Genomic DNA, 24688 nt, shown 5'->3' with positions numbered 1-24688 from the left:
TACTGGAGCCGACACGTCAAGAGAGAAGCCTCAAGAAGATAACGATGCCCACATCATCATGCCATGAAAGAATCCGCAGCCGAGATAACCTCACGCAGAGGAGAATCGAGAAGTTATTGCACCAAAAGGGCCCACGTTTCCCATATTTCCTATACCAAGGGAAATGAAAGAACCTACACCGGGTACAACAACGCGCTGAACAACACCTACGATTGGTTCCAGATGATGATGCTCCCTACCATAAATATATTTTCATTCCCAAGCCGATCACTCTCAAGACTTGGACAGGATGTTCCATCAAAATAACAGGCATCTCGGTGACTACGTCAAGAAATCCAGAAGTGAAGCCCTCGACTTCCAAGTCTACTGCTGGTGCTAACACATCAAGAGATAACTCACAAAGAAAGAAACCTCATCAACAATGTCACCCACGAAACGTTTTTACACTGCCCTATGGAAGAACTGAAGTTGACGAAAATTGGTGAAGAATCTGAAGCCGAAACTCTCTTTTACATGACAGCTGAAAATCTACCTCAGATGAAGATTTTGTGGCCTTTCTGGCAAGGAGACACAAATCTGAAATTTTCATCAAGTCAATACACCAAGGTTGCACTTACAATCAGGTAAGCAACAATAGGAGAGCTTACGCACGCATGGAATTAGGGAGAAGCTGCTTCACCGAAAATAAAGAGGGGGAAGAAAAGAATGTTCATGGACGTGGTCATCCAAGGTTCGTGCTCGTAGTTGTTTCTCCTCCATGCCAAGATTCGTGGTCGTAGCCACCATCACTCCTCCCTGCCAAGATCCATGGACGTATCCACCACTCGTCCCTGCCAAGATTTTTGCCCGTAAACACCACTCCTCCCTGTCAAGGATCGTGATAGTAGCCATCCTAGCTCTAGCCAACCTGTTTTGTTCCCACGAAAACGCAGTCTATTCTGATCACAGTTGCTGCCAAGAGCCGTTGTTGCTCGTTTGTTGATACCAGCCGAAGCTTCATCATAGCAACAACCACTACGGACAAAGGTAATCTGAACTTGTGCATATTTTAGTTCCCCATGAAGGAAGTAACAGAGTCACCAATATGGATGCAAGATGGTGATATCTTTGTCATGGTCATCCCATCGACCATATAAGATAGAACCATGTAAACCTCACTTGAGGACTGAGGCTCAACATGGAATTCCTTCTCTGTCAATCAAGGACCTCTTCAATCTCAGGAGAGACGGTCAACCAAGATGCAACATAAGGATATCATCACTTCCCTTTCTGGAAGACGCCTGACCGAGAAGCAGTATTTGGTTCAACCATCCATAAGTATTGTTATCAATGAAGAATCAAAAAGGAAAGTCGCGCCTCAGCAATCCACACTGACAATCGAATCATGTCTGCCACATCACCTACTCAGAACTCAGTACCGCCTACCCAAGGTCTGCATGAAGCTGCGCATCAACAACTATCAGTCGACAAAGTCGGATTTTGTGTTTCTATATTTCTAATTTTCTATGGAAGAGGTGCATGCGCTGCTTGGATACAATACATGCCTATTTATTAAAGTCTTCGACTTTGGGTCGTAGCAACTCTTGGTTGTGGGTGAGATCAGATAAGGGAATCAAGTGCTTATTATTTTGCTGGGATCAGAGACTTAAGGAGAGCAACTGTACCTTGGATCAGTGTGAGATTGATTGGAGTTAAACTACAGTCCAGACCGAAGTTAGTTTGTAGTAGGCTAGTGTCTGTAGCGGCTTAATACAATGTGTGTTCAATCTGGACTAGATCCCGGGGTTTTCCTGCATTTGCGATTTCCTCGTTAACAAAACTTCTGGTATCTGTGTTATTTCTTTTCCGCATTATATTTTGTTATGTAATTGAAATATCACAGGTTGCGCGTTGAATCGATCAATTGGAAAATCCAACCTTTGGTTGTTGATTGAAATTGATTGATACTTGAACATTGGTCTTTGGTACCGTTCAAGTGATTTCTCTTATATTCAATTATACTCGCATATTTCTATTTGCTTGAGTAAGTATTGAATCGAGAAATTGAGATATAACTCCTTGATATACTTTTTATTAAGATTGAGTCTGACTGTCTAGTTGATTATCTTAAAAGTATATTAGAGTTAGTCCGTACAGATTGCTAAACGAAATATTGGGTGTGGTTGTTAGACCCCCGATTTTTCAATTGGTATCAGAGCAGACAAACACGTTTAAGACCTTGTAAGTCTGCGTTTGTAGCGATCTTACTCTATGGACAGAAATTCTATCTCCATAAATGTACCACCAGTCTTCGATGGCTCAAACTACTTATGGTGATAAATCGCTATGCATGCTTTTCTTCATGCTCGTGATTTCCAAACATGGGTATGTGTTGTTAATGGCTATGATCCTCCGGTTAATACACAAGGCGATGTATGTATACCTAAGGATATTGGTAGATATAGTCCAGAAGAAATCCTTGCTGCAAAGCAAAATTTTGACGGCTTAAATGCTATCATACATGCCATTACCCCAGATCTTCAGCATCATGTGACTACGTGCACAAAGTTTAAAGAAGTATGAGATATCTTAGAAACCGTATTTAAAGGGAATACCTGTGAAAAAGAAGCTAGGCTTCAATACCTAAATTCTGATTGGGGAAACCTTCGTATGGCAGATGAAGAAACATTTGATGAGTTTAATCACAAAGTGTCTGAAATTGTTAATGCATCTTTTGCATTGGATAAGACTATTCCTGAAAAGGACATTGTGATGAAAATTCTCAGATCATTTCCATCCAGATACGATTCTAAGAAGCATGCCATCGTTGAAGGAAATAATCTCGCAACGCTCTCCAAAAATACTCTGGTTGGGAAGATAAAGATCTTTGATCATGAGCATACATCCAAATCTGGGAAGGATGTTGCTTTCAAAGCACAAAAGAACACTAAATTACTTGATAAAAGTAAAAATGTGTGCATCTCTGAAGATGATCTTTCTGAGGCTGATTCATCGGATGAAGATCTTGACAAGTTAGTCTCGTTGATCACTAGACAGTTTAGGGATCTTTTTTTGAAGAGAAGTAAACAGTTCTCCAGAGATAAATCCAGGTCATCAGTTAAGCCCCATAATCGTATTCCTCCTAAAAACAGGGATAACGATGAGACTGATGACGTGGATATGCCTCAGTGCTTTAAGTGTAAAGGTTTTGGTCATTTTGCAAATGAGTGTCCAAATCTTAAAAAATACACTGGGAACAAAGGACTGTCTGCAACTCTTGATGAAATGTCTGATAACTATGATTCTAATGATGACGAAAAATCAAGTGTTGCACTTCTGTGTGAAAATATTGATTTTGATAATTTTAGCAATACATACATCAATCTTGACATCCTTTCAGAAGAGAACTCAACTAATCTAGAAGAAAAAAATTGACCTCTCAGTTGGAAACTCACTGTCTAATTTTTCAGGTTCTACTACGTGTCTAGCAGCTTGCACATCTCGGATACCTGAATCATATTCCAGGTTGACATGATCATATTGTTCATTCAAGGGTCATGAACTACCAAAGTGTTACAAGTACAAACACAAATTGAGACATGTCAACAAACTTCAACGAAGAGCAAATCGATTAGCAAACAAGCTTAAACTTGTTCAGAAGACCGCAGAGGTATGTAATATTTTATCTTCATCAAAGAAGTTAGTTTCCAAGGATAAGACAAGACCATTGGAAAGGAATTTATGGTCTAAAAACTATGAGAAACAGGGTTCTATGAATTCCGATCAAAAAAGATGTGATGGACATGTTATTGTTCATCCCAGCACAACTTAAATTTGTGTTGGTTAGTGCATCTTGTCTCATGTGCCTGATTAAAGAAACAAGATTCTGCACATCACAGGTTTTTGAAAAAGAAAAATGTTTTTAAATTTGTTTTCTTTGCTTTTTTGAGCTTTGCCTGGTTTTGCAAGATTGGAATTTTTCCATATCTAATTGATACTGGAAAGGTCTTCCCTGGTTAATCAATAAAATAGGGTTAAAATTGACAATTCAGCCTTTTATAGGGTATGAGTTGTGCGTACGTGAATCCTTTGAAGTGTATAAAGGTTCTGTGACCCTACATTCCTTTTTTTCATTCCCTGAAACTCTTTTTTAACTTAAGACTGCTTGTTGAAGAGTGATTTCCTCTCACAAATCCGTACACTTATGGATACTCCAAGCATCATGTCTTCTGATGGAAAAGATGTTAATATGATTGTTAAGCCATCAATCACAAAGGAAAAAGAAAGATCTCTGTTACCTCCAACCTTGAAAATAAAAAGAAGGAATGTGAGGAAGCCAAGAGTTGTTCCTTCAAATTCTCAGAAGTTTTCTGACGTTCTTGAAGAGTTTAAGGAGACAAGAAAGGATATTTAACAAATAAAGGCTTGTGTCTTGAGATCTCTTGAAATCCAGAAGGCCCTGGTTCGACATCTTCAGCCTAGAAGGTTTGTTGGAATTGACTCCTTTCTTCACGAACCATATGTTCGGCTGTTGATGACAAGGAGTTCGGGGACGATAAAGAATTTTTCAAAGGTCTTAATGTCTAGGAAATATTCTTATGAGAATTTTATTCTTGTGTTTTAGGAAGAATAACTAGAATTTGGAATAGCCATTATTGTTATTACACATAGCTATGTCCAACGATTTTCATCTTCAATGTTTTTAGATTTATTTGCTTAAATCTAAAGTTTGTTTGGAAGATGATTTTTGCAGTATTAATCTTTATGGTTATATATATTGCAATTTGTTATGGGATATGTGTGTTTGCGTCCGTGAACTATGATTGTACCATACGTGGTCAAAAGTTAAGTCCTTCATATGTCGATATGAAAGTATTCATAAAAATTGAATGAACTTTTGACTTACAAAAGTTAAAGCCTTTATGTCATTATTTGATGGAAGAAAGGATAAAACTATTTACAAGGATTATGTCTATTGTATGTCATTGAGCAAATAGTGATGGAAAATAGAATGAATCCTAGTCTATTCCACAGTACTGATCTTCCTGGATCCATATTTCTTATGTATGTATTTTGCGGCTCCGTAAGTTCTCTTATGTTGAGCATTTCCGATTAAATTAATCATGGGTTCTCTTGTGGTTAATTTAATTGAGTATTTTGGATACAAATTCATATTCTTATGAGTTTTGTTGTTGTCCAAAGAAATCCTTCTTTTCTTGTGAAAGTAAGGTTGCTCTTGTTGTTCTCTCGAGAATGACATTATATGGGGGAGAGTTCTTAATTGAACTTGTGCTTAATTGCCAAATCTTTGTGGGGAGTGCGGATGTGGAATATTATAGGAGTTATCTTGTATCTTTATAAACTCCTTGATGAATGCATTTAGCTTCGGCTATATGATTGCATCTAAAAAGTTGATATGTACTTTCTTTTTGTCATGAAGTGTCTCTATGGAAATTTCATTAGGATCCCACTAGTTTTCGTACCTTTGCCAATTTTATTGACAAAAAGGGGGAGAATTAATGTGTAATTCACACTACAAATACATATGGTTTTCAGATCATTATGTAAGGGGAGTGGTTTCCATGTGAGATGGAGTACTGACTAAGGGGGAGTGATACATATCACCATAGTATTGTTGTCGAAGTTGTGATAAAATTGAACTTTGATGATGTGTAATAATACTATGACATTGTATAACAATGATTGAGAGCTTTTGTTTTCTCATTGTTATGGCTACGGATTTTCAACAACGATGAGCTGAACTTACAACCTTTGGAATCATTGGAGTACTTGGAAGTGACGAAGGTTTCGAGTAATGTTGAAGAACCAAGGAGATCATGCATGTGGAAGATAAGCTGCAAAGTTTATTTATTTTGTATTCCATATGTATTGATAGGTTTGTCACTAAAATTGACAAAGGGGGAGATTGTTAGAGCACTGCTTGGCCGAACTCGCAAGCGTTTTTATCTCAAGCTTGTTTGTCAAGTTTAGTTGCCAAAACTATAAGTCTTGATTTCTAGTCTACTAATAGCTAAGTCTGGGACTAGGATAGAAAGTATAGTTGAGCTCTGGACTCCACGGTGTTCATCATGCAAAGACGAAGAACTAATCAAGGAACTGGTGGAACTTCATCGACAAAAAGGTATATGGAGACTTGAACTTATCTATCACTCAAAAGTCTACTTTATCTCCTATCTTGAGACAAAAGTCGTATTGCTATATAGACTATGATTATACACATGTGCTATTTCGAGCTGAGTTTATCTCGCTTATCTATTTCTCGAAATATGTGTTGGTAAGCTTTCGCTTTGGCCAAGTTCATCTTTACTAGTGACGAAAGTCATATTAGTATCAATCACTTGAAAATCGCTTTGACGAAAAATAGTTTGTGAACAACAACTATATAATGTTCTCTAAGAATGTTTCAATGATTGAAATGAGAGTTTAGAATACATAACCATGGTTGGATATAAACATTGTGAGACAACTCATATGTATGTAAGTTCAATATCCTTGAACCAAAGTATGCGTACTTTGCTACTCAGGATAACCGGAACTAAAGTCCGCCTACCAGTACGCGTACTGTCGGAAGTTCACATCTCGTGAATTTCTGCTGGAGTTTGTGAACTAAAAACAAACTTATTCCGGGTACTTAAGTACACGTACCAGTATGCGTACTTAAGTAGGTTATTTTCTAAAAACAGTTTAATTCGTGAACTAAGACATTTATATTTTGAGGAATGCAATCTTTGCAAACCGTGGCTATAATGTTCATGAATCGATTCGAGTGAATCAAAACTGTTTTTTCTTCGATTGTGTCTTGTATACTTCTATGAGATGTAAGCAATTGAACAACTCTCTAACTAGTTCATTTGAGTCATTGGAACTAGTTGTGGTAAAGAAGAATAAGGTTGATATGAAAGTGCTCATATGGCTAACCTATGGTTAACTACTGTTGAACCAACGACTGTACACGTTTAGGTACGGTTACTCAAACCTAAATAAAGTTACATTTCATGTGTGTATAACAAGTTAAGATTCTATCTAACGGTTGAAAGATATTAGTTTGAATCTAATCAGGTTTTCATCTAACGGTGAATATTGAATGCTTTGTTACCAAGGTAGAATTGATTGCAAACCCTGATTTGAAGACTATATAAAGGAGAACTCTAGCAACTGGGAAACCTAATCCCAAACCTCCTGTGTGATACTAGTTGTATAAGCTAGAGTCGATTCTCCTTTAACCTTAGGTTTCTATCGAGACCCTATAGGTTAACGACTTGAAGACTTCATTGGGATTGTGAAGCCAGACCCAACTATTTTCTCTATAGTTGCGTGATCTGATATTGCTGTTTCTATCGTGTTTGAGTACAATCGTAAGATTGGATTGAGATTAATTTCTCCGATAGGGAAGATAAAAAAGTAGTCACAAACATCTTCTTCTCATCGTTTGTGACTATACAATATCTAGTTTCGCCATCATACGATTTAGATTATTGTGAGGTGATTGATAATTCTAGGCTGTTCTTCGGGAATATAAGTCCGGGTTATCAATTGGTTCCTGTTCACCTTGATTTATCAAAAGACAGAACAAAAAATTGTAGGTATTTCTGTGGGAGACAGATTTATCTATTACTGTAGACTTTTCTGTGTGATACAGATTTGTTTATTAAAGTCTTCCACTAGTGGAAAATGCATTTTTAACTACTTTCTGGTCTTCACGAAAACCACTGTTTCCGTGCAGCTGTAACTATAGGTACTGTGAGCCACAGTTGTTTTACTAAACCTTCTCTCTGACACAGTTGTTTTTTTAGGGGGTATATTTGTAAAAATACAAAGCTCTAATTGGAGTTGAAAAACGTATGTGAGGCAAAGAAACTTGTCTCTTATCTTATCTCTATCTCGGTCTTACTCCTTCGGCCTCCTTCCTTCTTTCTTCCTTTAACCCTCTCTCAGAATTCTATGTTTCAGTCGATTTTCGTTCTCAATCATAACAATAAATCACATACGAATCAATATTAGGTTTTTCTTCCTATTCTTCTTCTTCTTCTTCTTCTTATTCTTCAAAGAGATCCATCACAAATGAAACTCTCATATGTATCTTGTGTGAAGAAATCTTGGGTTCTTAGAAAAATTTATCTGTTTCGTGAGGTTAGTTCTCTATAATGAATAGGTTTTACTTATGGGTTTTTTTTAGTTTCTGTTTTTGGTTCTTAGATTTGGTTTTTTGAATGGTCTTTTGAGACTGAGCTTGTTTGGGTGTTTTTCAAAACCCTAGATTTGAGAAATTTTTCTAACGAAATTGATGTAACTTTTGTATTTTGATTGATTTTGCTGGAATGTAGAAATATTTTTTTATGAAATTGATATTGATTTTGGATTTCTGAAAGTTAATTACATTTTGTGAGTGAAATTGATATGATTTTGGATTTATGAGATTGATTATGTTTTTGGTTTTTTCTTAAAGCCCTAGAAATTGGAATTATTTTTCGATTTCTGGTAGTATGTATGGAATTTTAAGGTTTAAAGTTTGAGGCTAATGTGAATCTTTCGTAATAGTGCAGGGGGTATGTTGGAATGTACAGTTCTGGACTCAGAGATTTTTATTAAAGCAGTGGTCGATTTGGGATTGAGCATATATCCAACTGATTTTTATTCACTTTATTTTCAGTAGTTTTATCACTTACATGTATTGTGTGCACAGATTTATAATTGTGTCATGTTGTGTGTTGTTTCGTTCATGTGTGTGGATAGTTGGAGACTTGAAGGTTGCTCAGGTAGTATATGAATCTATGAATTTTTATGTTGTGTTGGTGAAAAATTCATAGTATGAAAGATTTCGTCTGGTTCATCAGAATATCAAAACTAGGTACTAACTGAGAAGATATAAGTCTTCATGTTGTGGGACAGAGAGTTGCTTTGATCATATAATATTTTTGTTCCCATATAGTTCACGCCACAAGATCTGAAGGCAGTTTTGTGATTTAACGTAAATTAAAGAGTAATGAAGGCTTCTGGGATCTTTAGTAATCAACCTTTTATATTTTTGCTGCACTATATTTTCATAGGGATGGTAAATGTCCAGAATACAGTGGTGAGGAACAAGCTATCATATATATTTTAGTCGTTTCAACTCCCCTTGAGGTTTCTCTCATCTAAATATGGTTTTTCATCCCTTGTATTTATCTTGGTGTTATGTGCAGCTAAATTAAATTGTCTATATCTATTAACTGAATAATTAAAGGTAGTTCGTATTAGATAACTTCCTCAGAACTTCAACTTTTATTTGTTTCCTTATTAGTGTGTTTAGATCTAAATAAGGCTTACTCCATGACTCCACGTATCTTTCTAGTTATAGTGACCATTTCTTTTCTTTTTCGTTTGTTGTGTGATTTTGTGTTCTATACAAAGGAACAATTCCACTGTAGATAGTTTGCAGTTTAGTAGTAATACCGAGGCTTGTTTTGTGCTGTCCCAAAGATAGTTTTTGTTAGTTAAAAACTTGGACTTCTTTGGTATTGTATTTCTCTTTATGGAAGAGCCTAATCCTTTGGAACTTTTGGTTGTCAATCAGTTCAACATGAATGAATCTATTTTTGGTTATGGATGTTATCTGTCAAGCAAAGTCTGGGATGGGAAAAACTATTGTCTTTGTCCTCTTGACACTGCAGCAAATTGAGCATGTGGCTGGATAAGTTGTTGTTATAATTTTGTGTTCCCACACCAGGTTGGATTACAAGGTTTGCAACTAAACTTTATTTTGATCATTTTATGTTGATGCTTATATATAAAGTTGAGATCTTCCATGAGTTTGAGCGGTTCAGCACTTACCCCGCCTGATACTAATGTTGTTGTGTTCAATGGTAGTTTTAGCATCAAGACCCACAAGGAATTACTAAAAAAGAGTGCCTCATGTTCAGTGCAACTTCCCATCAATTTGCACCCATTCTGGAATGTCCCAGAAATAAAGGTATGCATTCTCTTTTTTCTTATATTTTATCTAATTACATTCTGTCTTGTTGCATTGATATTTATGCATGAAGGTGCAAGTGCCTAGTGAATCTGCTAGGGATTTGGTTAATGTACAAGTATACTACTGTAATTTATTTTAAAATAATCTTATGGTTAAGTCAACATAATACTGCCTTTACTGCTGAAGATTAAATCACTAAGAAAAGCGAAGGCATACCCTGAAGGTGGATTTTTTTTACATTTCATAGGTTGAATCGCTATAAAGGTTTCAAGGATTTGGTTAATACAGGAATAGACATTGAACGCGTCAATATTGTGATCAATTATGATATGCCTGATTGTGCTGATACTTACTTACACAGGATTTGTTCTGATCTCTTGTTTCTTCTTCATGCCTTTAAGTTTGTACTTAAATGGGTCTTTGTTTCTACGACATTGTAGTACTTTACGAGTTCAATATAACTTAGTAGTATCTCTTTGCAGGTTTGGCAGAGCAGGTTGATTTGGTATGAAAGGTATTGCAATTTAATTGGTCACTTCATGTGCAGGTTCAAGAGAGGTTTGAAGTAAGAAGAATTACGCTGATATTAAAGAACATGTAGTTTATCAGTTTTATAAATATTCAATTCTCTGCATGTCTTTTTTATCGTGTTTGTTAACTAAAAAAGGGAGACTCTAAGGATTCTTCCTTGTACAAGAATGCAGGTTGACAACTTCTCATTGAAACTAAGCCACCCAATTAAAATATTTCAGCACCCCTGTTGGTTTTCAGAATGCAGTTTTAGTTTAAATGTGTATATGCTGGCAAATGGTTTACCAGATTTGCATTGTTTAAATTTAAGCATGGTCTACTTACAAATGGACTGTTGGTTCCTAGCCGGCATACCATTAGAATTGTTGTGTTATTTAATCTACCTAGAATATATCATATCGTATCCTTAAACCTCCTTGTTGTTTCAGTGTTGGAGTTGAACAATATCTGAACTCTGAATGGAGAGTAGTTGCAATGAGGAAAAAGGATGTTGCAGAATCGTGAACATCTTTGAACAACCACTAATTCAAAGGTAAGTTTCCATTTATTTTTGTTCAACCCTTTACATAATATCTGTATGAAAATCTATGCATTTGAGCTCGACAAGAACTCAGGTAGATTTAACATAAAATCTGATATCTCTGCGCTTTTTGGTAAGATCCATTATAACTTCAGATAAGTATTAGCAGCTAACTGTTTTACATCCGGCCCTATGAGTTTTGATCTTTCTCCATGAACTGATATAGCTCATAAGCATATATCTTGGATTATCTCATAAACATGTATCTATGAACATTAACCTTGAAGAATTTAAACTCTGAAATTGTGTATGTTGTTCATAAATATTAAGCTGAAAATGTGCAGGTTCTGAAAATTTCCTTCTACTGAACTGAGTTGTGGAGCTACAAAAGAAAGAACGATAGAATTTGTATAGTAGTCAAAGCTTGCTGCAAGACAAGATAAAAAGAGTCATGGTGAATAGCTTTTGAGCTTCTTGGATGTCAGAGGAAGATTATGATGAACTGATAGTAGAACCTTGCTGCTTAGTTAAGCCAATTCATTATCTTAAGCTTGCAATATGAATATAGGTTAAGGTTCTCCAACTTAGTATTAGAAGTTTTCAGACTTGGAACTTGCAGTAATTTTGTTAATTGAAACTGTAAACTAAATACATATTTTAATATAAAATGAGTTTTAATGCCATTATCAATTTCAATTTTAAGTTTAAATTCAGTTTTGAATTCATTATTAATTTAATTGTGATTCAGCTTTTAGTTTTTGATTCAGTTGATTCAGCTGAATCAATATCAAATTTTTTTTTATAAAATATCTTCAATAAAAACTACTGTGTCTATCAGTACTTGTCATCCAACTGTTGAAGAAAGTAGTTTTTTTAAAGAATTCAACCTTTGCCAGACACAGTCGTTTTGGAAAAAACCACTTCTAGATTACTGCTGATGGACACAGTCGTTTTTAGCGATATAACTTCTTGTCCCGACAGTGGTTTTATTTCTATTTTCCACTAGTGTTCGACTTTGGGTCGTAGCAACTCTTAGTTGTGGGTGAGATCAGCTAAGGGAATCAAGTGCGTAGTATCTTGCTGGGATCAGAGACTAAGGAGTGCAACTGTACCTTGGATCAGTGTGAGATTGATTGGGGTTCAACTACAGTCCAGACCGAAGTTAGTTTGTAGTAGGCTAGTGTTTGTAGCGACTTAATACAGTGTGTGTTCAATCTGGACTAGGTCATGGGGTTTTTCTGCATTTGCGGTTTCCTCGTTAACAAAACTTCTGGTGTCTGTGTTATTCATTTTCCGCATTATATTTTGTTATATAATTGAAATATCACAGGTTGTGCGTTGAATCGATCAATTGGAAAATCCAACCTTTGGTTATTGATGGAAATTGATTGATACTTGAACATTGTTCTTTGGTACCATTCAAGTGATTTCTCTTGTATTCAATTAGACTCGCAGATTTCTATTTGATTGAGTAAGTATTGAATCGAGAAATTGAGATATAACTCATTGATATACTTTTTATAAGATTGAGTCTGACTGTCTAGTTGATTCTCTTAAAAGTATATTGGAGTTAGTCCATACAGATTGCTAAGCGAAATATTGGGTGTGGTTGTTAGACCCCCGCTTTTAAGTTGTCCCTTATCAACTGAGGTGCCCCTTATCCATTGGGGGGGGGGTTATCATTTCCCTTGGGTAACGCGTCCTTTGGGTGCTTTTGGTAATTCCTCCCGGGGAGTGCAAATACCAATTTTCGAGCCAATTTCTCCACAAAAGCTTATTTCTCCATAAACACCTGCAAAGACACAAAAAGCCATAATAAATACAAAATCGAGCACTAACAACATATACAATTGAGAGAAAAATAGATACATAAGTGCGTCTATCATCCACCAACGGTGCTCGTAGAGCTTCTTGATCCCACAGAAGTCTCTAAACGAGCGGTCGTAAGAGATTTCACCTAATTAGGATACTTTCCTCTCCGAATAGACGGCTCCACCAGAAATAACAAGTGATGAAGTTTGCCTGGCTCTTAGGATAGTTTGCTAGAAATGCAAACTTTGGTATTTATAGACCAAGGATGTCTGGACACCAAGGAATTTCCAAAACGGGAAATATTCTCAAGATATGCAATGAATGCCCATATTCGGGTTTCCTAATTCCAATAAATGTTGGTCCAATATTTTCGAAATCTCTCATATAAAATCTCCAATTAGTAAATGCACATTACTAATTTCTATTCTCTAGAGATATGCATTAATTGCTGGTAACTAAAGCATATAAAACCAAAAACATTAATTAAAAGATTCTTAATTTATTTCGGCACAAGATCACTTTGAGTACCAAGGAATATCTTTGAATAATAAATGATAAGAGTTACTGCTCTTGTTCAAAGTATGTTGACATCTTTATTCAGCAAATTCTTATTCAGAATATACATGGATTTGCATCTTGGAATCGGCTTTACCACACTTCCAAACAAGTTTAGAATTTGTTCTACCAGAATTCCAAGTCTACTATGTGATCGGTCATACCAAGTCACAATGGTTAGTTGTGATCGGTCCTACCAAGTCACATACATGGGCTTGGATCAGTAATACCAATCACTAGGATTGGTTCTACCTAAACATGGTACCTACTTGTGATCGGTCACAACAGTCACTAGGATCGGTCACACAACCACTTATGATCGGTCACACCAATTACAATGATCGGTCATACCATCTCATGGTGATTACTTAGGATCGGTTATACCAATTACCAGGACCGGTCAAACCAAATCATAAGTCTAGCTATTGTGATCAATTATACCAATATACATATAACTTGTGTTAAGATCGGTTCTACCAACTCACACATATTGGTCATCCAAAGAATATGCAATGAATAGTTGGACCAATATACCTATTGATTTCCCTTTCGATTCATGAAACAAGTTCATGAACATACTTCCTTTAAACAAATGTTGTTTCCTAGGATGAAATCTTCACCATTAACCCATACACATAATCATGAAACTACATACAAGATTATGTCGATGTCATATCTACGAAGTTTAAAAGATAAGCGCTATACTTCGTAATATAATTCCTTAATACTATGATCATACTATTATAATCATGTTTATTCACTAGAGTATTATATATAATATGTACAGTATATACAGCCTCGCATGTTATGTTTTCAATATAGCATAACTTGAAAGATACGTTAGGAATGAAACAAGTTCAAGTCAATATTATTAACCTCGAGTGGAAGGATGATGTCGTCGTTTTAGTCGTTACTTCTTCTCATTCTTCAGGTCTTCAGAGTAATACTTGTATGTCTCAACATTCCTAGACTTTCTAGTCTAACCTAAACGAAGTTGACTCTAGTATTTAATCAAGCGACTTTAGATGAGTTTTGATACTAAAATATGACAACCAAACTCGACATACCAACGCTTGGTGAGTTCAACCGAGCTATGCTCTAACAAAAGGTTTTCCCTATTTTCCGCTCCCGTTTTTCTTATTCTCCATCCCAATTATCCTATATACTTCCCAAATAAATTTTCAAAAATCCTGAATATTACATGTTGACTTTTTATTTACACTCATAAACTAAAACTACCCCCAAAACCCTAAGTTTAGACTTACTTCTTCTTTTAATCTCCACCAACCGACCACCACCTTTTCTATTTCATCTCCATAAGGATCATAACATAGCACACCTTCAAGCATCTTCTCTTTTGTTTTTACCAAATTTGTTTGAGAATAAATTTTTGTAGTCGTTTAAGAATGGACGATTATGACTAAAATAAACAGTCCTAACCTTGACTACGTCTGTTCTGGATCGTCATAAAAAGGACGACTAAGAATCTTATTGCCCAGGAATATAAAATCTTATAGTCGTCTGAGTATAGGCGACTACGACAGTTCTTAACACTCCTAGTTGCATGACTGCAATTGTTCTTAGTCTTCGGAAGAAAAAAAAACGACGACTTGTAATATTATACTAGAATATCCAAATTTTTATAGCCGTCGACATATGGACAGTTGTGACAGTTATAAAAAGTGGTATTCTAGATGACTATGGTTGTTCTTACTTCTTATACATCAAAGTTTCTACGTATAAAAACTATTGCTCAATAAATTAAAAACACTTCTATTAGTTTTTTTTTGAAGCATACACTTCTATTACTTAATTAATACACTAAGTATTATTCCTCATCTTATTAATAAAAAAAACTAAATATTTTGATCAGTTACCATAGGGTGTTCCAATAAAATTAATATAATTTTCTTGGATATTCGATTGATCTAGGGTTTGGATATTTTTCCCTATATTTAAAATAATGAAATCCTCCATAATAGTCATTTACTGATTCATCGCCGATTAATTTGTATATGTATCAACGAATTAAATGATAAAATATAAAGATATAGGTTACTATGATAATTAATCGAAATCTAACCTAAGATTTGATTTGATGTTTTTCGAATAGTTTTGTTTAAATGAAGAAGAAGATGATCATAGTCATAATTAACTTGACTTTTGAAAAGTAGATTGATTTTCTAAAAAAAATGAGGGTGGAAAATGAGGAAAACAACGAGTCTGACTTTGTGCATTCTGTTTTAACCGGAGTGCACGTTTTTTCCTCTGATTTACATTTTTTGTTTCTAAATCACAAATTTCCATGCGTATTAACTACAACTTTACTTTATATGTCAAAATATCAGTAGAAGTAAAAGTTGAATACAACCATTATTTCTTTTCTTTTTCTATTTTACTTCTTTTGATAGTTTATTTATCATTAGTTTACTTCTTTAGATATTTTCTTGATCATCAATCGGGGTACATATTTCAATTATAAGTGGTTGGTGGTATTTTATCTAATCATTCTTGAGATCATTTACTACTTTATTTTCCTCTGAATTATCGAAAACCATAATTTTTCAAATGTAAAAACTATAAAATCTGAATTAACTTTTACCTTCATCGTATTATATCTTAATCCATTAAGCCTTTAATCTTCTTAAGTCCCATGCAAAAATACATTTAATCTTCTTATGCCGATTGTTAAACAAAAAAATTCAGTTTCTACGATAATCCTAACACTAACTAAAACTAATGATTTAAGCAGTGAATCGAGTTTCTAACATTTTTTATTTGTCCACAAAATAAATTATATAATGGTTATTGAATTTGAGTTCTCTTTGGTGAGATTTAATAAACAGAAACATGCTCTGATAAATTTATTCAGACATACTGCGTTAGATTATAGACGATAGAGATTCAAAGACAAGAGAGGAAATGTAAGAGAGACTTAAGCGAACAATAATAAAAGAGTGAACCGAGATAAACGAAGACGGTACCCTGCCTATCCAATCACCAAGACGAATTTTTGACTTAAGCTAATTTTAATTCTAAGCATAGAAAAATAAAGAAAATACAAAGCCGGTTAGATGTAATGGCCAATCAGAAAAGGAGGAATATGCACTCTCATTAAACAGTGAGTGCACAAAGTCACACTTTAGTAACAAAAAAAAGGTAAAAGATAGGTGGTTTAGAGATTTTGATGGACCAATTAGGAGGGTCGGAATGTGAATCCCGATTTCAAAGCGGTACATATACATTGACTCAAATTTTAGTAACAATTATATTAAATTACTCACTTTTATGTTAAATGTCTAATTAATTTAAAATTGCTCATATCCATATAACTTTTTATAATTAGTTCTCAATGAAATCATATAATTTATTTCTTTGTTAGACTCGGGAATAAAAACTAAAATTTTCTAAATATATAAAAATATTTTTATATAATTATATTATAATTCTTCAGGTAAGGTTGGTTGTTCGGGTTAGAGATATGTGTGCCTATTTGTCCCAAGTTAGCTCGGGTTCCTAAAATTTGTGCCCAAACATACTCAAAATTTTGATCTGAACCTCAAAGTAGAATTGCATCTTCCCAAAATTGGAAATGAAAATATGAACACCAGAGAATTTCGAACTCCGGTCCTCTTGTCTTCTAGATTCTAGACTTCATCCACTATGCTACGACTTGTTTCCTCGAAAATAACGAGCTTATACTGTATTTATATATTTCTTTTCATTTTATGGCATTAAAATATTACATATGGCCCGACTTTAATTTTATATGCATATTTCTATTTTTAATTTACCATGTAGTATAATTGAAAATATGGTGGTTTAATAATCAAACATGAATCTCTCATTCACGATTCAATATAGGATTCGATTTTTAAAATTGAAAAACAATTCGCTCCTCATTTCATGATTTCACAATCTTGCCGATACCCACCCGATATTCGGGTTGGACATGAATTGGATGGGTCAAATCCAACTGGCATCTTGTTTGTTTACAACTGACTCATCTAGATCTGACGGAAATCACCCGACTGACTCAGATCTAGCTCAATATATTTGTATTTTGAGTCAGATTTGACTCAACTGACTCAAAGATATGTGAGGCAGTGGCTTATTCCAATGAATCAGGGGAATTTTATTACTTGACTCAGGATCCGAATCAGAAATTAGATCTGACTCAGGTATTGAGTCAGATCTAACTCGAAATCGCGAGTCACATAACAAACATGATGCAAGTCCCACCCCCACTTACACTGGACTAGCGCATCATTCCCAGATAACTCGGTATCAAACGAGTCCGCAAAATCACAATTAGACTAGCCAGCGAGACGAATCAAACGCCCTTTTAAAGTAATTATTCTTGATTTCAAGGACCTTGATACAACATCGAAATAAAATTTAGGGCTCACCTTCATTTTTCCTATATTGTTGGGTCTTTAACTGTAATCGCAGCTAACCAAAAAGTACCTTTTTCCTTCATTCATCTTCAGACTTCCAACTATCAGTCTTTCACAACAAGGCAGGAACGACCATCAGAAGCAGGAGAAACCTATTTATCTCTTTCGCTACATTTTTCGTTCTGAGTGATTTCCCAAATGAGAGACTTTCAAAGATTTTCATCTTGTATTCTGAGTGTCATGGTGTTTACATTTCTCATTGGTACAACAAGTTTATTCGTTAGTGGTGAAGGAGGAGGACTCTCAGGAGATTATTCAAAACTATCAGGGATAATAATACCAGGTTACGCTTCAACACAGCTTGGAGCTTGGTCTATTCTTGATTGCCCTTACTCTCCTCTCGATTTTAACCCTCTTGATGCTGTCTGGCTTGACTCCACAAAAGTAACACTCACTCCCTCATTATCTATCATTTTTTGCACTTTGAATTTTCCACTCTATTTCAGGGAGAAATACGGGATACAAAGTTAGCTTTTTAGGGGCACTTTTGAGAATGATAATGATAAATAGGTTAAAATGTCACAGCGTTTCTAATCATTACCCAAAAGAGAATTAAATGATTACTCCATCAAAAGTTAGCTTACTAAAAAGTTAGCTTACTCCATTAAGCAGAAATTTTGTTTTCTTCTTATTTGATGAATGTTTCTTTTGTGTTGACACATGTAGGCAAATGTGCTGATAGCTAGTGAGATTGGTTATGTGAAGATAATGGTTATTTGTTGTGTTCTTATGTTCGTGCAGATTCTTTCTGCGGTAAATTGTTGGTTGAAGTGTATGTTGTTAGACCCTTACAATCAAACTGATCACCCTGAATGCAAATCAAGACCTGATAGTGGTCTTTCTGCGATTACGGAGCTTGAGCCTGGATACATTACAGGTAAGGGTTTTTGAATGTGTTAGTTTAATACTTCAGTTTCGTCTAATGGTTGTTGTGATTCTACGGGGTCGATATAATCTGCATTTGTACTCAGAAAATGGTAATTCGTTATTTGTTTCTCACTAATTTGCCTGGCTTCGTTTTACAAACTTCTCAATTGTCATTACATACTCAACTAACCTCCAAGTTAACTGAGTGAAGTCTAGTAGCTTGTTTGTCATAGCTTCAAGTTTTAATGAATAAATGTTTCATAGTTATCTGCTTGGTGTGGTGGAATGGATGTGGACTTGTAGAAACTTTTGACTTGTAGAGAGCATTAGATGTGATAAAGAGATGATGGAAGATCGCAGTTGGTATGCTTTCTCTATCAGTCAACAAATTATTACTCTTTTGTGAAAAACTAGGAAGGGTTGAATAGGTGGAAATTCAAAGTTCCCTTACAAAGTTTTGCAGAAACTTTCTTCTCATATTTTGAGTATCTTTAAGTCAACTAGAACTAGTTTACGGCCATCACATATATTTTCTTAGTAAGGTATGTTTTACGACATTTGAAGTTTATTGTTGTAAAGGGCAAAGTAGGAAGTGAGGCAAAAGGTGAGGTATGGGGCCATGAGTAACATGAGAAACGGCTCCAGTGAGCCGAATGGGATCCTGTTTGTACTAGTGGATATATCTTAAGATGCATTCGAGGATGGTGGCATAAGGCTTATCTGTAAGACTTCCACCTTATTACTCATTGGAGAAAACATTTAGCTCTTTACTGCAACTCTTTGGATAATGTGAAAGCCTCACCTTATATGTACCTGCTCCATGCGTTGTGGCGGCATTCTCAATAAGTGTTACGGTAGGAGCTCCTTTTCTTAACTAGTTAACATCTATGCTGGCATTGTTAGAATTAGATTGTGTTTTTCAAATTTGACATTTATCACCAAGCATCCACAACTCCGTGCGTTTAATTCATTCCGTAAGTTTGATTTTCTTAACCTTTATTTGATTTTTCTTCTCCTCGTATAGTGTGAAGGCTTCTGAGAACATCCTGTTTCTGTAGAGTTAACATCTCTTCCTCTGATGAATTATTCTTACCTGATATATGATGCATGGTCCAGGTCCTCTTTCTTCAGTGTGGAAAGAATGGGTTAGATGGTGCATTGAGTTTGGAATTGAGGCAAATGCAATCATTGCTGTTCCATATGATTGGAGGTTGTCAGCATCAATGCTGGAAGAGAGAGATCTTTACTTTCACAAGCTAAAGTTTGTTCACAACTGCCACTTTATGTTTTATGTATACGAGCTATTCATTTTGGTTTCACCATATTTGGCGATTTTGGTATTTAACTAATTATGCATAAAGCTTGTAAAACCCAAAATAGTCATTCTCTTCTGAGTAATATTAGCTCGCAAACCCTATACTTCTAGCTCTGCTTAAAAGAACTTTTTGAACATAAGATGGATGAAAACTAATGATTCAAGCAGTAGCACTTTATCATGTGTTACCATCGAAAACTATAAATATTGAAGAAGGATATGCATTTATGCTGGGCATATTATAAGGTTACCAACAACAGTAAACATATTTTTACCGTTTATCCTGCTATTATTGTTAGCAGTTGAAGAATATTTACCTTCAGGATTTCCTTGTTCATTTGTTCTCCCATCTAGCTGGCACACTCCTGGTAATGCTGTAGGACAGTAGGCCCATTTATTATTTGCGTGATCTTATAGAGACTGGATATGATATCTCTCCTCGTAATGAACGAAGTAGTTATAACTAATTGCATGCTTCCTTTTTACAAATTTTGTTTATTACGAATATCTGGATTCCAGTCTTTAATATCATGTTTTCAAGTTTTGATCTGGTTTAAATGTATTGCCAAGTGGTTACTTGGTAAATGATGATTTAGCGTGGAAGTTTTGTCCTTATTGCAGGATTACTTTTGAAACAGCACTCAAACTTCGCGGGGGACCCTCCATAGTTTTTGCCCATTCCCTGGGAAACAATGTGTTCCGCTACTTTTTAGAATGGTTAAAGCTCGAAATTGCACCAAAACAGTACCTTCAATGGTTTGATGACCACATACATGCCTATTTTGCCGTTGGTATTCTCTTTTTCTATGAGATAACTCTTAAAATTGAGATTTGTTAGAGTTTCAGTGTGCACTACTTGCTGTTCTTATAGATAGAGTGATTATTTAATTTCAGGAGCCCCTCTTCTTGGTTCGTGTGAGGCAGTCAAAGCGACTCTCTCTGGAGAAACATTTGGCCTTCCAGTTAGCGAGGTTCCCTCTCTTCCTGTCTTTTCAATTTCTAATATCATGTAAATGCAAGCTTTTAAACCTTTTAAGGCCTCATCCATATTATAATCATGTTAGTCTTGGTTGTCTGAGTATCCAATTTGTTCCACTAAAGTGCTTACTATTTGGCGATTGGCTTATCGACGTGTAAACCCTGAAGTGCTATTCACATTTGTAGTAACACATACTTTTGTGCTTGTGCATTATATCAGGGTACGGCGCGATTAATGTTTAACTCTTTTGGTTCTGCACTATGGATGATGCCATTTTCTAAGTATTGTAGGTCCTGATAATGTTTATTGGAAGAATTTTTTTGAGGGAAAAGGAAAGGGTAACCATAAGTACCATTGTGATGACATGGAATTTCATCTAAACTACTCTGGATGGCCAACAAATATTGTGAATATTGAAATTCCTACCAAAAGAGGTGCAGCTTTTGAGCCTTATTCCACCAATAGACAGTTAGCGATTTCTTATGTCATTGGAAATGCATTTTTGACCCCTTCTCCATATCTTATACTTTTAGGTGGTAAAACGTATCCGTCAATTACAGAAGAAACTCTGTCCAACCTTTCTAGCATGGAGTGTGGGCTCCCTACTCAGTTATCCTTTTCTGCTCGAGAAGTGTCGGATGGAACTCTTTTCAAAGCAATGGAGGATTACGATCCAGACAGCAAAAGGCTCATCTATCAACTAGAGAAGTATGTACATCCAACTTAAGTGATTCAATGAACGGAGTATGCATTGAAATGCTAGCTTGCTAATGTTGAGGTTCGATTATTTATCTTGCATGTGAGCTATGGTACAAGGCTTTGACTCCAAATTGTTATTAAGTATCATGAGTTGCCTAGGTGAAAATAGAGGGGGAGGGGGGAGGTTCGATTAGGTAGAAATAGTTAGCCTTGAAAATGCTATAAGAATCATTCTTTTAAAGCATACTTTTAACAATTTCCTCGTTTTGGAGAATTAGCTACTCCAAATTGTTATTACAGTATCATGAGTTGCCTAGGTAAAAATAGTGTGGGTGGGTGGGTGGGTGGGGGTGGGGTGGGGTGGGGGGTTCGATCAGGTAAAGCATACTTTTAACAATTTCCTTGTTTTGGAGAATTAGCTACCAGTAAAATTATTTTCCATGGATATAATCCTCAGAATATTCTGCCAGATGTTTTTTGCATAAGAACAATGAGGGTAATTGGTACCTGGAATTTCAGTTAAACCAAGCATATTTGTCAGTCCAGAAACCAATACATCTCGACTGAGAGATACAGAGAGCAGTGCGGAATTGGTAATTTCTAGGCTAACCATGAACTAAGCTAACTAACGTGTGGGGGTATGTGAAAAACATCAAATAAACAATACTGCACTTCTGTGCAAATGTGAAATTCGTAATCTAAATGTCTTCCCTATCATCTCAACTCATAACATCTATGAGATCTACTCTATAAAGAAATGTGTAAATTTGTGATCCAATTATCCCGCCAGGTTCATGTTTGCAATGGGGATATTTCAGGTTGTATCATGGCGATCCAGTGCTAAATTGATGTAGTTTTTAAGTGGTAGTAAAGTTCGTTCAACTCGGATTATGTAGACTCGATTTTAGACTCAAATTAAAATAGAAAACTTAAAAAGAAATTGTATTCAAGTTTATAAAAAGCACTGAGACTTTGGATTCCACCAATCTCCAATTTTTATGTGATTTAATCTAGTCAATATTTATGCAACTCTTTACGTTTAAAGTGATTCTAATATTTTCGCCTAGACAAGTAGATTCTCAAAACAATAGTTGTAAATCGAAAGTATGGACCATCAAAAGATTTAACCTAAGCATGACCCATCAATTGAGAATACAACCACTTAATCAGAATCATATATTCGATTTCAGTTCAGTGCAAATAATCATAAAAGAATTACGAAAATTAAATAGAATTTACCACATAATAATTGGAAAAATGGCTTCCTCCGTCGCCTCAGCAATGGGGTTTAGCTCCTCATATTAATCACTTGCTAAAAATATTTGTTTATGGTTCAAAAGTTGATTAAAAGATGAAAAACTATAACTCTGAATGTTTGCAACGGTGTATTGGAGTCGCAAAATGAATGACTGACTGTGACAAAGAAGTTACTGTAGCAGAGTTACAAATTTGAGACGTTGTTCTTATTTGCAACGGATGTTCTTCAGCAGCAGCAGCAGAAATACGGGTTTCCTGCAACTTGATCAATTCGCCTCTGTAGTGTTACAAACTCATCTGCGACTGCTCCAATAACTTCTTTTTCTTCCCCGGGACTTAAACACACCTTTTATACTATTCAGAAACCTAAAAATAGCGATTAATTCTCTCTTTTTCTTTTCGTGCAAGCCACGACAATAATCTCTTCTGCCGACTTCCTTAATCGTTTCTGAGACTTCCAAACCATCCTAAACTCTTCCTTAGATAGAATACTACCTTAGGAAACAATATCACGCGTTTAGTCTCCCTGGAATTCCTAAAATAATTCCACAAAGTTTCCGTGCAAAACTCAAACTCTGTTTCCTTTTTTCGGCTTATCCAGCCCAATTCGATTGATTCCAGCACACATACCAGGCCTTTTTAGTTGAATCATGTCCAGCCCAGCAAATTTCAGTGATTGAATCTCACTAAAACATCTTCGAAATCCAATCGAAAGTTTGGTTCTTCGCTGGTTATTTCTTCCCGCCTTTTTCTGAATTTAAACGAAGAAGATGACCTCCACCTATCCTGTGCTGGTATCCCTTTAGCAGCTGCCTGGAAATGGATGTCCCTTAGTAATTGGTCACCCCTTATCCATTTGAGGGGTCCGAATAGCAAGTGTACTCCGGGATGCCCCACGCAACTTTTCGAGCCGATTTTTCCAAAAATGTTTGTTGGCCAAAAATACCTACACACACATAAAACACCATAATAAGTACAAAAATGAGCACTATCAATATATAGAATCGAGACAAATTAGACACAAAAATGTGTCTATCAAATACCCCCAAACCTATTATTTTCTAGTCCTCGAGCAAAAATAAAATAAAATAAAATAAAATCCTAACTCACTGACGCAGGCATCGTCGATTGCATTTAGCGTATGCACTAACTAAGCCTTTAAACCCCTAATTGTCCCTAGTGGCGGAGTGTTGTCTCCGGAGGGATTACAAGAGGTATACCCACAAAACCTTTACTCCAGACCTTAGCTATCTACGCAGAACCTTGGAAGGAACTAAAGAATCTCCTTGGTTGGCATACTTATTGACTACAGGAGGAAGTACCCTGATGCGAAATTCCAATTGTTGTACACGAGTTTGCACTCAAGCATACTAAAATTCATATAAAGTGACAGAGCTCTACTCAGATAGCCGCACTATGGACATCAATATCCGGAGTCAAAACTAATTACATGGATAGATCAAGAAGATGGATATAGAGAAAAACATAGATGGTTTTGATGTTTACTAAGTGACCGGCGTTTCCCATATCTGTCTGAAGGCCTCCGCCAAAATGAACCTATCCTAATGGATTGAGATACTAGTCTGACTAATATCAACACAACTGGCATATACAAGGGAACCAGTGATCGATAATCCTAATTCTAGTTCAACACAACTGGCATATACAAGGGTACCAGTGGTCGACTTTATTCACTTTATTTTTTTCTCTTTTTTTTTTTCTTTTTCTTAACCTTTTTTTTTTT

The 24688-nt window shown here is 35.6% G+C and overlaps 1 protein-coding gene across 3 annotated transcripts; it reads left to right on the top strand.

Moving 5' to 3' along the window:
• The first annotated feature begins 17780 nt into the window (after positions 1-17780).
• LOC113314964 (phospholipid--sterol O-acyltransferase-like) lies at positions 17781-21803 on the top strand. Of its 3 annotated transcripts, none has more exons than XM_026563282.1 (7): positions 17781-18211; positions 18569-18704; positions 19811-19988; positions 20631-20800; positions 20904-20980; positions 21279-21422; positions 21522-21803. In XM_026563282.1, exons 1-6 carry the CDS (start codon positions 17966-17968, stop codon positions 21366-21368), a joined length of 897 nt encoding a protein of 298 aa, XP_026419067.1. In that variant the 5' UTR covers positions 17781-17965; the 3' UTR covers positions 21369-21422; positions 21522-21803. The 3 variants fall into 3 exon arrangements, with proteins under 3 accessions (XP_026419067.1, XP_026419068.1, XP_026419069.1); XM_026563284.1 differs by having other exon boundaries at positions 17785-18211; positions 19811-19955; XM_026563283.1 differs by lacking the exon at positions 21522-21803 and having other exon boundaries at positions 21208-21419.
• The last annotated feature ends 2885 nt before the right edge of the window (positions 21804-24688 follow it).

The sequence above is a fragment of the Papaver somniferum genome, chromosome 10 (genome assembly GCF_003573695.1).
Source record: "Papaver somniferum cultivar HN1 chromosome 10, ASM357369v1, whole genome shotgun sequence".
NCBI classification, from domain to species: Eukaryota; Viridiplantae; Streptophyta; class Magnoliopsida; order Ranunculales; family Papaveraceae; genus Papaver; species Papaver somniferum.
This window is presented reverse-complemented; position numbering and strand designations above follow the sequence as displayed.